Source organism: Helobdella robusta (genome assembly GCF_000326865.2).
Source record: "Helobdella robusta unplaced genomic scaffold HELROscaffold_34, whole genome shotgun sequence".
NCBI lineage: Eukaryota > Metazoa > Annelida > Clitellata > Rhynchobdellida > Glossiphoniidae > Helobdella > Helobdella robusta.
In genome coordinates, this window is record NW_008704659.1 from 279,514 (window position 1) to 297,013 (window position 17,500).

The following is a 17,500-nucleotide window of genomic DNA, read 5'->3' on the forward strand; positions in this document are numbered from 1 at the left end:
ATACACATTCACACATACATACACACTCACACATACATACACACTCACACACACTCACACATACATCCACACTTACACGTACTAATACACACATTCACACTCACACACAAACATACATACAAACATACACACTTAAATGTACAACATACTCACACTTACACACACACACACACACACACACATAAACACATACACGTCACATACCAAACAAAAGTGTATACACAAACTGTGCTATAATAGACCATTAGAACAGTTATATAAGCAGTGTTGTTGAAATCGTGCACATTAGTCCTATATTTCATTTATGATTTGACACACGCGCGCACAAACACACACACACGCGCGCACACACACACACGCACACACACATACACAAACACACACACTCACGCACTTAAACACATACAAACAAATAAACATCTTGTAAAGTATTTTTTTGTATCCTCTATAAAGATTTTGTCTAAGAATAATATGAGTAACAAAATTATAACAAATAAATAGAAATAATAATAATAAATAATAAATATACTAATTTATATTTTTAAATAATATAATATTCATAATATATTTGCACTTGAGTTATTGCATTGGCGTGGCGTGGCGTGACATCATGACGACTTGCACTGCGTTGGAATGGAATCTTCGGTGAAAAGCCGGCTAATGTGATGCTTTAACTTTGCGCTAAATAACTTTATTATTATTATTATCATCATTATTGTTGTTTTTACTATTATTATTTATTTATTTATTATTTTTTAAGCTTTTAAGATTCCTGAGAACAAATTGGTTTTGGATACGTTCGGCAGTATAAGGAGTCGATCAGACGGAACTCCGCGTATTATAGGAAGAACAGTAAAAAGCAGAGTTATGATCGTCATATCAAACCTATGTAAAGCATTTGTTCGACCTAAGCTGGAGTTCTGTGTTCAGCTTTGCAATCCAGATTTACAAAAGGACAAACACAGCTCGAGAATATTCAAAAGAGGACAACGATAATGATGAAGGAGTGTCGCGCGGTGTGCCATACGAAGACAGGTTAAATGTTTGTGGATTGACAACATTGGAAAGAAGAAGAACAAGAAAAAATTTGATTCAGACATACAAAATCATCACTAAGAAGGAGAATTTGGAATCATCAAAATTTAACTCACTAAACTAGCCAAGCGAACATAATATTTATAGATACAAACAAAACGAAACGACATTTTACTTATTCACACGTACAGACACACATACAAACACACACGTACAGACACACATGCATACAAGAGTGTACAAAGACAAATGGACACTGACGAAGAAAACAATTCGACCGAATAACCGAGCAAACCGACAGCGGCTAAAAAACCGACCGACACGGACAAATATACGATGCTCGTCAACGTTTTAATCTCGCAGCAGATAGCAATGATAGCGGTTCCTATAAATAGCAGCATGTTTAAAATAAGCTGGAAAAAACTTAATCGTCGTTGTTGCTATTGCTGTCCGTGCAATGTTGCTTATGTGTGTGTGTTTGTGTGGGTGTATGTGTGTGTATGTGTGTGTATGTGTGTATGCGTGTGTGTTTGTTTGTATGTGTGTGCGTGCGTGCGTGTGCATGTGCGTGTGTGCGTGTATGCACGCAATCACACGGCGTTATGTAATGAGTTATATAAGCAGTTGCTGGTTACAAAAGTAGTGCCTTTGAAATGAATTAAAGTTGTACAGTTAGTTGAACGCCAGTAATATATGTTTCTTCTTTTAAGAGGTATTATGTTTTTTTTAAAATTGTTTTTGGGATTTTTTTTTTGTATTAAAAGGAAATAATATTAAAATTAAAAATACTACCACTCTTGCTATTACTACTTCTACTACTACTTTTGCTATTAATAGTAGTAGTATCGCTGCTACCGCTACAACTGCTGTTGCCGCTACTACTCCTACTACTGCTGCTTCTCATAGTTCTATACGTAATAATAAAAGCAATAACCTTATAATTTGATTATTTCAGATTCAGGTAAACATCTTTTCCACTTCCAACTGTAAGATATAGAAAAAAATATTTGAACAACAATCCAAATGATGAACGGTCAACTTCACATACTACAACCACCAACCCCCGCGTCCACTTGCGACAACGACGACAGTAGCAACAAGAACCACAACAACAGCCCGGCAATCAGTGGCAATAGCAACAGCAGCTTCAGTCCATCCCCTGACGCCAACTACTCTCGTCACACCACTGACGACATCCTATCGAAGACTCTCCAACAGCTAAAATTCGTCGCTTCGAACGCTACTTCACCGGATTCTGCCGAAACTCTGCGAATGGACGCTGACCACAAAGAAGGCCATCAGCGTGTGAATGGTTTGGTGGTGAACTACAATCATCAAAATCTTAAACAATTGAACTTTCCAGTTAACAATGCCTATAACACTAACTCCAACAACAACAAAACTTCCAGCAACATCAATTCCAGCGACACCAACCTTCAAAATGGCAGCAGTAGCAAAAGCAGCCACTACATCGGTTACAACGACGACGAAGACATAGATTATTCCAACTCCCTTCGCGTTCGAGATGCCATTAGCCCGAGCCCTCGAAAGCACGAAATCAAGCGAGCCGAGATTAAATCGGATTCCCTGGCCGAACTGACCAACTGTTACAAAGGCATCCTAACAAGTGTGGGTGAGGATATCAAACGCCAGGGGCTCCTCAAAACCCCCGAAAGGGCCGCCAAGGCCATGCTCTACTTCACGAAGGGGTACGACGAGAAGATATCAGGTTGGTTCTTAATGTCTCTTTAACTCTCGCTTCTACCACCTTCTAAATACTTTTTTTTAGTTTAACATAAATCAATAGAAATTTTAAAAGCATTGAAAATATTCCTCTATAATTGATGTGTAATTTTTCCATATAATAAATGTATGACTCGAATGCCCTAGTTTGAAAGAAAACATTTAATTAAGGGAAAAAATAAAAATAAGCCAATTCTGCTATAGATTTTTTTGTTAGAATAAAATATTACGAAGTAAAAAATTACTACAGAGAGAGAGAGAGAGAGAGAGAGTGAGAGAGAGAGAGAGAGAGAGAGAGAGAGAGAGAGAGAGAGAGAAAGAGGAAGGGAGAGAAAGAAAAGAGGGAGAGAGAAAAATAATAAATACGTGACGTCAATGATGAATAAGAAATAATAATAAATAACAATAGAAAGAGAGAGAGAGAGAAAAGAGCGAAATGAAACAAGAGAGAGAGAGAGAGAGAGAGAGAGAAAGAGAGAGAGAGCCATCAGCGACGCCAATAATAATAAACAATAAACATCAAGTAATGAATGAATTACAAGGTTGCTATTTATTGCTGCTATTTTTTTTTATTTCATATTTTTAATGTCACTTTCCATTCGTTTCGAATTGATTCGTCGTTTTGATGAATGGGTTTTTTTTTTTTTTTTTTTTTTATCTAAAGCCAAACCTACTACTACTACTGCTATTGCTACAACTACTACTGCTGTTACAACTGCTACTACTACTTCTACTACTACTACTACTACCTCTACTACTACTACTACTACTACTACTACTACTACTACTACTACTACTACTACTACTACTACTACTAACACTACTTCAGTTACTACTACTGATAGAATGAGTTTAACCTTTAGCTGATAATAAATGCAATGAAACAACAACAACAACGACAAAAACAACGACAAAAACAACAGCAACAACAACAACAGCAACAACAACAACAACAATGACAATAACAACAACGACAATCATATTCATCGTGATAATTTTTTTAGAAATAAAACAATTGCAGAGGTATTGAATGACGCAATCTTTCACGAGAACCATGACGAGATGGTCATCGTGAAGGATATTGAAATGTTCTCCATGTGCGAGCACCACATGGTACCCTTCTTCGGAAAGGCTAGCATTCATTATTATTACTATTATTATTTAATTATTATTATTATTATTATTGTTGTTATTATTATGTTATTATTATTTTACAATTCTCTCTCTCTCTCTCTCTCTTACTCTCTCTCTCTCTCTCTCTCTCTCTCTCTCTCTCTCTCTCTCTCTCTCTCTCTCTCTCTCTCTCTCTGGTATTTTTTAAAGGCATCGACAATCCTTTGAATCCGCACACTAATCCACACACACACACACACTAATCCACACACACTAATTCACACACAAACACACACACACACACACACACACAAGATCATTTGACCAATTAATTCTACACTACTTCTTATTACGGTACGATTTTAAAAATCTTTTTAAAATTTTATCCATTAAATTAGTTTGGGCGTGTGTGATTCTATTATTTTACAAATTGAATCATATTATAATCATAATATATTATAATTAATAATAAAAATAGTAATAAATAATATATATAATAATAAATTATGAAAATTTAAAATTTTTCCGAAAAAAAGGTTTCCATTGGCTATCTTCCTAATGGGAAAGTTATCGGATTAAGCAAACTGGCTAGGTTGGTGATGATGGTGGTGATGAATGAATGAATGAATGAAAGAATGAATGAATGAATGAATGTGAATGTGTAAATAGATGGATATGGATGAATGCGTGAATTAACGATGGAAGGAAGGATTGAATAGACATATGAATGTATGAATGGATGGATATGGATGAATGAGTGGATGAATGAGTGAATGAATGAGTGGATGAATGAATGGGTGGATAGGTGAATGAATGGATGAATGAATGAATAGTGCGTGTGAATGAATTGAATTGATTGGTTGAATGAATGAATGGAAAGTTAGAAAGAAGAATGAACGAATGAAATTGGAGGATTGTTTTGAATATTCGCTTGATTGATTACCATTAGTCCATTTATGATATTAATAATAATAAGAATTATTATTATTATTATTTTATTCTTATTATTTTTAGTAATAGTTGTAGAAATTTATTTATGAAAATTATTATTATTATTATTGTTATTATTATTTACGTTGTTTTTGTCCCTCCATTCGTTCTTGTATAATGATTCATCAGTTTACAATTTGAAAATGAAACACACGTTATTATTATTATTATTATTATTATTATTATTATTATTGTAGTAGCAACAGCAGTAGTAGCAGTAGTAATAGTAGTAGTTGTTGTTGTAGTAGTATTAGTATTAGTAGTAGTAGTAGTTGTAGTAGTAGTTGTTGTTTTTGTTTTTGTTGTATTTGTCGTCGTCGTCGTTGTTGTTGTTGGTGGTGGTGTTGTTGCAGTTGTAGTTGTTGTTGTAGTAGTTGGTGTTGTTGGTGTAGTTGTTGTTGCAGTTGTAGTTGTTGTTGTAGTTGTAGTAGTAGTAGTAGTAGTAGTAGTAGTAGTAGTAGAAGTAGTAGTCGTTTTGTTGTTGTTTAGAATTGAAGTCACAGTTGTTGTCTCATAAATGGATCTGAATCATACACAAGAAACTGTATTACTATATTACTAATAACAATTTTAATTTACGAAATTTTGTAAATAAATAAAAATCAGATGAACAAATGACTGAATGAATGAATGAATGACTGTGTTTGTAACTGTTGTGTCTACTATTACTACTGCTACCGCTACTACTACAACTGCTACTACTACTACTTCTACCGTTACTACTGCTGCTACTACTACTACTACTACTACTTCTTCTACTATTACTACTACTACTTCTAGTCAAAATAAGTTTCAATTCAAATGATAAATTCTGATTTAGTGATATTCATAGGAAATTAATGAAAATTTTTTTTGAAAATAACAATGAATGAATGAATGAATGAATGAATGAATGAATTAATTAATTAATTAATTAACGAATTAATGAATAAATGGCATTGTTTAACGCTAGAAGAGAGACATGCGTTACAAAAATTGTAAATTCAAAAATTTGGTTATTGGTTTCAATCTATTGATTTTGTACCGAGTAATCTAGATTTTTACGACCGAATATCTTTTATTCATTCATATGTTGTTTGTTCGTTCGATCGTTCTTTCAATCATTCATTCGTCTATCCATTCATCAATCCATCTATTCATTCAATGATTCATTCATTCGTTTATTAATTCAACAGTTCATTCATTTGCTCGTTGGTCGTTCAGTTTGTTCCTCTATTGGTTTATTTTTTCATTCATTTATTCATTTTTTCATTCATTCAAACAGTCACTCATCTCCTCATTCATTTTTACATTTGTTCATTCATTCGTTCGTTCATTCTTTCAAAAAATAGTAATGGAAAATTTTTCGAGATGTGTGTGTGTTGTGTGTGTGTGTGTGTATTGTATGTATATGCGTATGTGTGTATGTATGCGTGTTGATATTTATTAATGTCCTTCATTCCATTATGACATCAATAAACTTGAAAACTATGACAGGATTGTTGAGGTATTCAGTCGTCGCTTACAGCGTAAGTTGTTGTTGATGTTGTTTTGTTGTTGCTGCTGCTAATGATAATGATGTTGTTGTTGTTGTTGATGATAATAATGAAGATGAGGATAACGATGTTGTTGTTGTTGATGATGGCGATGATGATAGCGATGTTGTTGTTATGTTGCGAATGATGGTAGTCTTATTAATTTTGTTGTCCCATACCAATACTACTACTACTACTACTACTACTACTACTACTACTACTACTACTACTACTACTACTACTACTACTACTACTACTGCTACTACCACTACTACCACTACCACTACTACTAGTACTATACTACAACTTTTACTAGAGCAACAACAACAACTACTACGACTACTACTACAACTACTGCTACTACAACTACTACTACTGCTGCTGCTGTGGCTGCTACTACTACTACTACTACTAATAATAATAATAATATTAATAATAACAGTTCAAGAGCGCCTATCAAAGCAGATAGCCCATGCCCTGTTTGAAGCCATCCAACCGACTGGTGTCGGAGTTATCATCGAAGCAACGTTAGCTAATTATGCATATTTATTTATAATTAATAATTAAAATTATAACATTTTTATTTACAATAACAATAATAATAATTATCATTATTATTATGCTAATATTATTTCAACTAGTTCTATTTATAACCACTAATTAATATTATTAGTATTATTACTACAACTTGCAGCTACTACTAACACTGCTACTACAACTTGCAGCTACTACTGACACTGCTTCTACTACTGCAACTGCAATTTGCAGCTACTACTAACACTGCTTCTACTACAGCTACTACAACTTGTAGCTACTACTAATACCACAAACTAATATTATTATTGATAACTTCAATACAATCGTACTACAATTATTGAAACAACCAAATGTGAACCAGTATTATAACCAGTAGACACCACTACTGCTACTTACACTCTCACTACGAAACTACTACTACTACTACTACTACTACTACTATTAATATTATTACTCCTACTACTACTAATACTACTACTACTACTATTACTTCTACTATTACTTCTACTACTACAACAACTAATACTACTTCTACTACTATTACTACTACGACTACTACTACTATTACTAATACTACACTATTACTACTACTACTACTACAACAACAACTACTACTACTAATGACCACAAAAACATCTTCTTCCACCACCAGACACATGTGCATGGTGATGCGTGGAGTTCAGAAGTTACAGAGCAAAACTGTCACCAGTACGATGTTGGGGGTCTTTAGGGAGGACCCCAAGACCAGGGAGGAATTCCTAACCCTTGTCAAATCTACTTAATGCATATACTATATACATAAATTCATTCATTCATACATGCATGCATGCATGCATACATACATACATACATACACATACATACATACACACACACACACACGTACATACCTACATATACACATATACATAGATACATTCATTTGTAGATACATGCATGCATGCATAGATACGTAGATAGATAATCACATACATACATTCATTCCAATATATATAATAAAATATATACAATCGTTTATTCATATATATACATGCATTCATACATACATACACACGCATACAAACACAGAAACACACATACAGGTTAGAAATGCATCGAATATCCGGCTTGACAGAATAGTCGAGTGTTGCAATTTTTATCTAAGACATCATTTTTTGAGAATTATAAGACAATATTTGCTGATTATAACAAGAAAAAAAATTTTTGGCTCTCATAGCTGCTAAAATATGTGAATCTGAATGAGAAATGGTTGGTGAAACCGTAAGACATGAATAGACTATTGTTCTTACTCAATGGAATGTTTCCACTCTAAAATTTTTTTAAACTTTTTGGCATTCTGCTGAATAGCGGTTCAACTATTAGGTCTTCCGCTTAATTCACTATTCGGTGCATCTCTAATACACACACTCTCTCTCTCTTTCTCTCTCTGGCTTTCTTCCTTTTTTTCTCTCTCTCCAACACACACACCAAATTCGTTAACAAAAAGACATTACATACAATAAAATTAACATCAATTCAATTGGTTAAATAATTTTTTCAATTTTTTTGGACCACGGTTATTTTTCTTTTTATATGCAGTTATCTATTTTTTCTCTACATTCATCTGATCGTATATGGCAAATTTTATATTTTAACTCTTTTTTTTATTCCAATGAAAAACAATTTATGCAATTACACACACACCCACAAACATTATGTTTTTATTTAAACAGAAAGCACTATATATTTGTATCGCATACATACATAGACAAATAGACACACGCGCAGACACAGACAAAGACACAAACACAGACAAAGACACAAACACAGACAAAGACACAAACACAGACACACACACACTAGTGTAGTTTAATGCATGTTGTGTAAAATTATATCATCCCAATCTAATCCTTTGGTGGTGGAATGCATAATTAAATAAATATAACCAAGGATACGATGCAAGCGAGACGGTGTTGGAATTTTCAAAAATAAGATCCTCTCGATTCTATTTCTATGTAGAAAATATTATAAAAATTATATTTCTATGTAGTGAATTGTCTGTGACGCCATTTGAAATGGAGGGCATCATGTGTGTGTGTGTGTGTGTATGTATGTGTGTGTGTATGTATGTGTGTGTGTGTGCGTCTATGCGAGTAAAATTGATTAAAGACAAGACCGAAAATTAAATTATGATATTTTATTAATATTTTCCTTCCCAACAAATCAATCAAAAAAGCCCTATCTGATTTCAGAATTATGCTACTGTAGAGAAAATAAAGAAAGATCGTCCATTCGAATTAATATTATGCGTACATTTGATTGATTGATTGATTAATTGATTGATTGATTGGTTGATTGATTGGTTGATTGATTGATTGACACAATTAACTGATATGATTGAATTGGTTGATTAGCGTTGTACAGGCATAACGGTGGGTGAGGTTTGCTGGCTGGCCACTGCATCTTCCGAACGCCAATGTTGAATGACGGTCTTGATTTGAGTGTAAAAGTTTATGCCCTGGTCGGTTTTTCAAGGAAAAAGGTTTAAAAATATGAATGATTAAAGTTATTTTCGTCATTATAATATATCTAATTATAACAAAAGAAACAAACTCAAAGAACATGTGAATAGGAATGAATTAAGACATCACACACACATAGGGGCGGCGTGATGGCTCAATGGTTAAAGGCGCCTGGTCTTGCTATTGCAATGACTGGGTTCGAATACAAAGAGATCCCCGCCTATCATATGCAATGTGTACGATGCGTGATTTGCACGCGTATTCATATACGCTGTGTGTGTTTGTCGTTGAAACCTCTGAAGCTAACGCAAAAGAGAGAGAGTAACCTTTATAGCATAACATGTTTTAAGTAGGATTCATTAATTACGCACGCCATCTTGACGGACAAAACATTTCAAAAATTTCCCCTGAGAATAATTTTAAATCACTTGTTTGCCGTAGAAATTTGAGTCCCCCCAGAACGATCCTCTTGATCCGGTGAACGAAAACATCGGAAGCGGAACTGGGATTGGGACGTTGATTCCGACCTATGCGTGTGTGCGCGCGTGTGTGTGTGCGTGTGTGTAGGTGACGGTGTGTGTGTGTATTTGAAAAGGAGAAAGAGAAAATCTTTTGACCAATTTAACTTAAAATAACTCAGAAATCATGCAGTTTCTCACAATTTCAACATCTAACAAGGCCAACTGTCCAGTACTGTTAAAAATCGTAATAATTGAAATATAGTAAAGATTTAAATACGTCACTTAATGAGAACTTGGTGAAAAAAACGACGTTTGCATATTTAAAACTGATAGTAAAAGCACGTTTAAATTTGAAAAATTTAGGAAAATATAATAAAAAACATACTTGGCCGACATCAATATTCTCAGAAAACCTTCTGGCGGCGGCTCCGTTTGTAGTGAAGATGGCAGTCCCATTTCCGTAGGGATTGGAGTTGACGATGCTGATTGCCTCGTCCAATGTATCCGCCTCTAGGCTGCACAACACCGGTCCGAATATTTCCTCTTTGTAACATTCAAATGTGGGCTGGCGGCGAAGTGAATGGTTAATTTGAATATGGTTAATTTGAAAATGGTTAATTTAAAAATGGTTAATTTGAAAATGGTTAATTTGAAATTGGTTAATATTAAAATGATTAATTTCAAAATGGTTAATATGAAAATGGTTAATTTCAAAATGGTTAATTTAATAATGTTTTGTGTGCTGGTTTCTAGTTGCTGTGGCACTTAAACGTCAAAATATTAATATAATGTGTTACCATGATGTTATATTGATAAAACACAAATAAAAAAACATAAACTAATTATATATTTTAATAAACGCAATGAAAAAAGTCAAATATTTTTCTAAACTTTTACTGCCACTACAAGCTAAACTAAATCAGCAGTCATGTACAGAACTCCTCCTAACCTTAACACCATGCAAAACAGTTGGTCCTAAAAAGTTACCCTTTTCGTACCCAGGCACCACGATGTCCCTACCGTCCAACAGAACTTCGGCCCCCTCCTTGATGCCACTACTTATAAGGTCGATGGCACGTGATTTAGCCTTGGGGCTGATCATAGGACCCAAGTCTGCCCCCTTTTCGTGACCTCAAGTTTTGTGGGGTTTAGTTTTATGGTGAAAATTCTTTTAAAAATTTGTTAAAATGTTAAAATGATCCTTCATATACATAATTCACATCGTATATTCGTTGGAAATATCTTATTAAAATTCCACAGCCAGAACTCAACTTACCGCTCGGCCTGTAAACCCACAGCACAAACGTGCATAAAAAATGCAAACCCAAACAAAACACAACCAGCAGTTTCATTCGCGAACACAAAAGTACCAACAAGTACACAAACACGAGTACCAGCGTTTACAAAACGGAGTACAAAACAAAACTAACCAGCATTTACTTTCAGCTTCTTGGCACGCTCAATAAGCTCCGAAATCCAATTCTTCGACTCACCGACCCAAACGACGGTAGAGAGGGCCATGCAACGCTGCCCCGCCGCCCCGAAAGCTGCCCCGGTCAGCGCCGCCAGTGTGGCCTCCTTATTGGCGTCCGGTAGAACCACACCGTGATTTTTAGCGCCCTTCATAAAGGGAAAGTGGGTTTTGAATGATAACACAGTTACGGGGAATAAATATTTTAAATATTTATCAAAATAATAATACTATCAGACATAATAATGATAATTATTACAACGATATGTCTCAAAAAGATATAATTTTTAAATTATTCCAAAATATTTTATAATTTGTAAAACGCCATCTGCCAACAGCGGCTTCAAAATTCAATCCGAAAGTGACGTAACGGTTGGTAAGAAGTTTGTTTGGCTATATAAGATAAGCGCCTGCCAGTTTGAGGTGTTTTTTTTTTAAAAACGCAAACACGCGACTGCACAACAGACGCAACTAAATATAGTTGAATACACTACACCATATAAAGTCTTCTTAAAATTGTTCGGAGATTATTATAATTACTGAGCGGCCAGACGATGTTAATGGTGTCGCAGTTACCGGGTTCGAAAGCAAACAGATCCACACCTATCACTTGCACTGTGTGTGTCTGAGAAATAATTGAGAGAATTAATGTTAATCATTATTCTTATTATAATTAATAAAATACAACAAAAATGAAAGTAAACTCAACAGTACCATGTTCGACTGCACCTTCTTCCCATTGGCTGACCCTCTCCCGTATATGTATTTACCCTGCAAGTGATATTTGTATAATTACACACACAGACACACACACGCACAGAGGCACACACGCACAGGCAAACACTAACGGCTTGATCAGATCCAACGAACGAGATAGATTTAATGTCGGGATTGTCACACAGGAAGTTTACAGCTGAATTATAAAGTTGTACGGTACGATGGTTAACAACATTCAACATGTGAGATGCATGATAAAAATGAAGATCCAACACTCAACCGATCCAACAAAGAAACACACACACACACATACACATAAATGCCTTCACAAACACATATACATACGTACAAATGAATAATAATACCTAAATGAAATAATTGAAAATGAATAAAACACACACAGACAGACAAACTCGCACACACTACACACACACACACACACACACACACACACACACACACACACACACACACACACACACACACACACACATGCACAGACACGAACCATCTTTAGCTCCGTGTATGACGTTAACAACTCCTGGTGGAATTCCCGCTTGGTTGCATAGTTCCATAAGCAACATCGTAGCACCGGGATCTCGCTCTGAAGGCTTTATAACCATCGTGTTCCCGCAGACTATAGACATTGGAAACATCTAGAATTTGTGGTATTTTTTGTTATTTCATGGTACAATCTGTCGTTTATTATTATTATATTATTATTTTATTATTATTATTATTAATTATTATTCTGACATTGTCCGGTATTTTAGATAGTATTTGATACCGGTTGTATACCAACACACTATTGACATTGGAAACATCTGGAAATTGTCTGAACGTGTGTGCTGCTGATAGTTTGGGTATTTGTGAGGTATTGTTTGTTGTATTGTGTTAACGTTGTTTGGTATTAATATTTCACTATTTGATACAATTAGTATAGGAGCATCTAGAATTCAAGATATCATAGAGGTACTTTTTCTACGCACGCACACACACACACACACACACACACACACACACACACACACACACACACACCACACACACACACACACACACAAACATACACACACACACATACACACACACACACACACACACAAACATACACACACAAACATACACACACATACACACACAAGTTAACTAACCCACATAGGTATCATGGCGGGAAAATTAAACGGAGTAATACCGGCCGTAACACCAAGCGGTACCCGGTAACTAATCGTATCCATGGCAGACGATATGTTCATTAGGGAGTCCCCCAAGATCAGGGATGTGATGCTACAGCAGTGTTCGACCACCTCTGATTAGGGATCAGTGTAAAGGATTGGTCGTTTTATTGATTGGTCGGTCGGTTGGTCGTTTGATTGGTTGGTCGGTCGGTCGTTTGATTGGTTGGTTGGTTGGTCGTTTGATTGGTTGGTCGGTCGGTTGGTCGTTTGATTGGTTGGTTGATTTGTCGTTTGACTGGAGTTTGGTTGATTAGTTTGTTAATTGAATGGAGTTGGTTGACTGGCTGGTCTGGTTGAGTGATTTTATTGGATTTTATTGGATTGGTTGATCGACTGATTGATCGGTTGATTGATTGAAGATGATCTGATTGGTTTTAGTTTAATCAAAAATTGCACGCTAGAACAACAACAAAATTATGAAATTATTATTATATTTATAATAAAAACGAACGCAGTCCTCTCATAACATCTCCCCTGGCATCATCCAACGTTTTTCCTTGCTCCAGTGTAATGTTGGCTGCAAGTTTGTCCTGATTGGAGTAATTATTATCATTATAATTATAAAATAATTTAAATTAATAATTTTCTCAAATTACATTTTAATCAACTCATTCAGCAGCACAACACGGGGAAACACGTGGCGTGAGAGAATCTTTTCGCATTCAAACACAGTCACTACAGAAGTCTTGAAAAATATGTTGCTTTATTATATTATAACATACCATGTTAGCCTTGACAAGATGCTGCAGGTTGAACATGCACTCTTGCCTTTTCATGACGGTCGTCTTGGACCAGGTTTTAAAGGCCTCTTTACATGACTTCACTGCATCCAGCATTTCGTCATTCGTTGATTCTGGCACTCTGCATATAACTTCGTTCGTTGCCTTTGTAGATTTTTGGTTAATCAGTTAATTGATCAACTAATTAATCGATAAATTAGTCGATTAGTAAATAAAGTAAATGATGTTTGAGTGAATTAACGTTAATTAAGTGATTACGTTTGAAATGGGTAAGATTGAGTTTTTGTGAAAAATGACTATTTGAAGTTGGAAAAAAGTTAGTGTCTTTTTTTACTTTGAACATTAAAATTATTATTTTTTCGAATCACAAACTTCAGAATATGAAAATAATTTCAGAATAAAAACGAAAATTTTGTCTAAAAATAAAAAATTCAATAAAATAAAATCAAACTAACTGGATTATGCAAATCAATCCATTTTTTGGACTGTGACTCTTTGAAACTCCCATTGAGGAATAGTTTGACATTGGGCTTATAATAATTAATAATTATAATATTTAATATAATATAATTAAATTATTTAATTATTTCAAAAATAATAATTTCATGGCAAAAATTTCTTACAATGGAACATGATGATGCATAGAATTTCTGTTGTAGGTGTATGCTGTGACTCTGAAATTGAAAATTAACATTTAAAAAAATTAATTACCTATTTAATAAATATTTTATTTAATAACAAAACAACATTTTTGTAATTTTCAACAAAAAATGTTTGAATATAATTATTAATTAATGCAATTAAAAACGAATTTATATCTCATATCAATGATATTTTTATTTAACGGATAGTTTTAATTAATTACAAATAATTAAAAGCCTGCAGACAGACACTATCACACATTAATTTGAATAAAATACAAAGTCCTCTATGATCTTCTATGTTCTACGCCGATTAACATTAAACAAACAAAACTTTCACCAAAAATCACATCAAAAATTAAACTTTCGCAAACCTCACTGACAAAAATGAATTAATAACATATAAATAAACAATTTTATGAAGAAATATCGAAATGACACTAACCAATTTTAGCGAATTTGAACCGAAAACACGTCGAATTAAATGAACTCCAGGCATATTTGCGTGTGCAAGTACTGTATAGCAATGATATATTCATACATATAACCGAATGCATTACATAAGTCTGAACCGTCTGAACTATTGTACCTTAGCTTAATAACAAGGCGCTTATTTGTAAATTTATTTTCTAAATATCATTAATATTATTTTATTTATTGGATAAATTAAATTAATAAATTAAACAAGAAATTTGACACATTTGTAAATGGTCTATCTATATTATCTGACCCAAAACTATTTTATAACTCATATCCAATATTACACATATATAGGACATACGTGTCTACCAATGCAAGTTCCATAAATTTCCAACCAGTTGTTTGTTTAAATAGGGTGTTTTTTTTAAAAAACGCGTTACGTATAAAATTATCTGACATTATTATTTACCGTTTAATCAATCCCTTATCCAGACTTGAAAATTATGGGATAACACGTAAAACGACATTTTAAACTGTAAATCAACACGTAAAAGTGTAAGTAAGTACTTCTCATTTAGACATATTTGCAGAATTCTGAATGACGGATTCATCTAACCAACAAACAGTCCTAAAGCTGAAGAGAAACCAGAAAAAGGTTAGGGAATAGATAGATGGCATAACAGATGATACCGGAATGGGAACATTGACATCAGTCATCAACGACCTCTTCTCTTTCTCTTTAGAGAATTAGTCATACTGACTGAATAATTGAACCAAACAAAACCAATCCGTTAGTTTGTAACATTTCCAATAAGTTATTCTCAATATCCCGATTAGTAATCAAAATTGCGCTTGACTAGATACACGCACGCACACACACACACACATATACACACACGCGCACACATCAAAACGAATTTTTTCATTACTCAAACTGGTTAATCGAATTATACATAATTAATATTTTGAGTAATTTCTAATAATTTTAACAATTATTTACCTAACAACTATTGCTAACATAATGAATAAATAACAACAACAACAACACACGTTTAGACGACATTTTCCCCGAGATCGGGGGTTGCCGTTTGGCTACCTATGATGAAACCGAAATACCCCTCGACGCCATCCACATCTGTCACTCGCCTCAGTATCACGCAACCCCGCTTTCACCCTGTCCTTCTCCACCTGCTCTCTCCATCCCAATCGCGGACGACCCCTTTCTACCACTCCTTCAACCTCGAACTCCAACGCTCGCCTAATCCCGACCCTTTCATCCCTTCTCAACACATGTCCATACCACCGCAATCTCGATCTCCTTATCAATGTCACAATGTCCTCATTCAGTCCCATCAGGACATAATGAATAAATAAATAAACCATAATAAAAATAATGAATAATAATAAAAATTTAACATAATGAATAAATAAATAAACCATAATAAAATAGACAAAAATCATATTTATCAAAGAATTTAATTAGCACAATTAGCATCAATCAACAAAAAATGAATAAATTCCTTAACAAGATAAATTCCCTAAAAAGTAAATCCATAAATATTACTGCATGCAAACACTCAAGTAGGCATATTACAACCATTACAATTATAATAAATTAACATAATTAATGCACGCGCACACACGCAACGCAAGACAAATAAACAGACAGCTATAAAGACAGACAGATAAACACACAAACGGACACGAACACACAAACTGCAATTAAATATGTAATATATATAACTATAAAATTTATATAGTTATATATAATTATGTATTATATATAATATTATGAATCTAGTTATATGGTTAGGATATAGAGGGTCTAGATGTATTTCTACAGAGAATGAACTGCAGGATCCTATCCACAATGAAGGAGCCTAGGAAATTCCCAAATAGCACGAGCAAGATCAAATTTCTGAACTGTTCGTGGGAGAATAAAATGGAAACGTTGTGAGAGTAAAAACAGAAATTGATACTACAATTGACGCTGAAAATATGAAGATAACTATTTAAAAACCAAAATCAATAAAAATACAAAGAACCACCGCCTAAAAACAACCAAAGAGCCAATCATAAATAGACAGGCAAACAAATAAACGATCACAAACAAACAAACAAACAAACAAACAAACAAACAAACAAGCAAACAAACAAACACAAACACGAAACCAAAAAGCATCAAATTAACGCAGACAAAGACTAAAGCAAACCTCAGCTTCGAGCGTAATCAGCTCAACGTGTGTAGCTAGTTCTGGCAGGATCCCAGCGGCTAGCGAGCAGACGACAGCAGCAGAGATCAACAAACTGTAGAGAAGAGGCTTGTTCTCGTGTAGCCCGGCCATAAATGGGTGTCCCTGATTTCGGCCAGTACGACAG

The 17,500-nt window shown here is 34.3% G+C and overlaps 3 protein-coding genes across 3 annotated transcripts in view; 1 reads left to right on the top strand and 2 right to left on the bottom strand.

Moving 5' to 3' along the window:
• Nucleotides 1-7,994, top strand: part of HELRODRAFT_187204 (hypothetical protein) — a 9,299-nt gene extending 1,305 nt beyond the window's left edge. The window contains exons 2-7 of the mRNA XM_009022951.1: nucleotides 1,991-2,764; nucleotides 3,800-3,909; nucleotides 4,428-4,483; nucleotides 6,358-6,389; nucleotides 6,838-6,922; nucleotides 7,585-7,994. Of these exons, the coding sequence (XP_009021199.1) occupies nucleotides 2,059-2,764; nucleotides 3,800-3,909; nucleotides 4,428-4,483; nucleotides 6,358-6,389; nucleotides 6,838-6,922; nucleotides 7,585-7,714 (1,119 nt within the window). The 5' untranslated portion in view covers nucleotides 1,991-2,058 and the 3' untranslated portion in view covers nucleotides 7,715-7,994. The remainder of the gene's footprint in view (nucleotides 1-1,990; nucleotides 2,765-3,799; nucleotides 3,910-4,427; nucleotides 4,484-6,357; nucleotides 6,390-6,837; nucleotides 6,923-7,584) is intronic.
• Nucleotides 7,995-9,091: 1,097 nt separating this feature from the next.
• On the bottom strand, nucleotides 9,092-15,239 carry HELRODRAFT_185751 (hypothetical protein). Its single transcript, XM_009022952.1, has 14 exons — nucleotides 15,147-15,239; nucleotides 14,684-14,734; nucleotides 14,516-14,590; nucleotides 14,043-14,204; nucleotides 13,772-13,850; nucleotides 13,237-13,391; nucleotides 12,591-12,738; nucleotides 12,214-12,278; nucleotides 12,080-12,136; nucleotides 11,325-11,514; nucleotides 10,844-11,025; nucleotides 10,280-10,459; nucleotides 9,862-9,960; nucleotides 9,092-9,429 (listed from the first exon to the last, which is right to left on the bottom strand). The coding sequence occupies exons 1-14, from the start codon at nucleotides 15,198-15,200 to the stop codon at nucleotides 9,322-9,324; spliced, it is 1,605 nt and encodes a 534-aa protein (XP_009021200.1). The 5' UTR covers nucleotides 15,201-15,239; the 3' UTR covers nucleotides 9,092-9,321.
• A 785-nt stretch (nucleotides 15,240-16,024) lies between these two features.
• The window catches only part of HELRODRAFT_113120 (hypothetical protein), a gene marked incomplete at its 5' end in the record, with an annotated part of 10,894 nt that continues 9,418 nt past the window's right edge, over nucleotides 16,025-17,500 (bottom strand). The window contains 3 exons of the mRNA XM_009022953.1: nucleotides 16,025-16,139; nucleotides 16,538-17,044; nucleotides 17,335-17,478. Coding sequence (XP_009021201.1) covers nucleotides 16,931-17,044; nucleotides 17,335-17,478 — 258 coding nt within the window. The 3' untranslated portion in view covers nucleotides 16,025-16,139; nucleotides 16,538-16,930. The remainder of the gene's footprint in view (nucleotides 16,140-16,537; nucleotides 17,045-17,334; nucleotides 17,479-17,500) is intronic.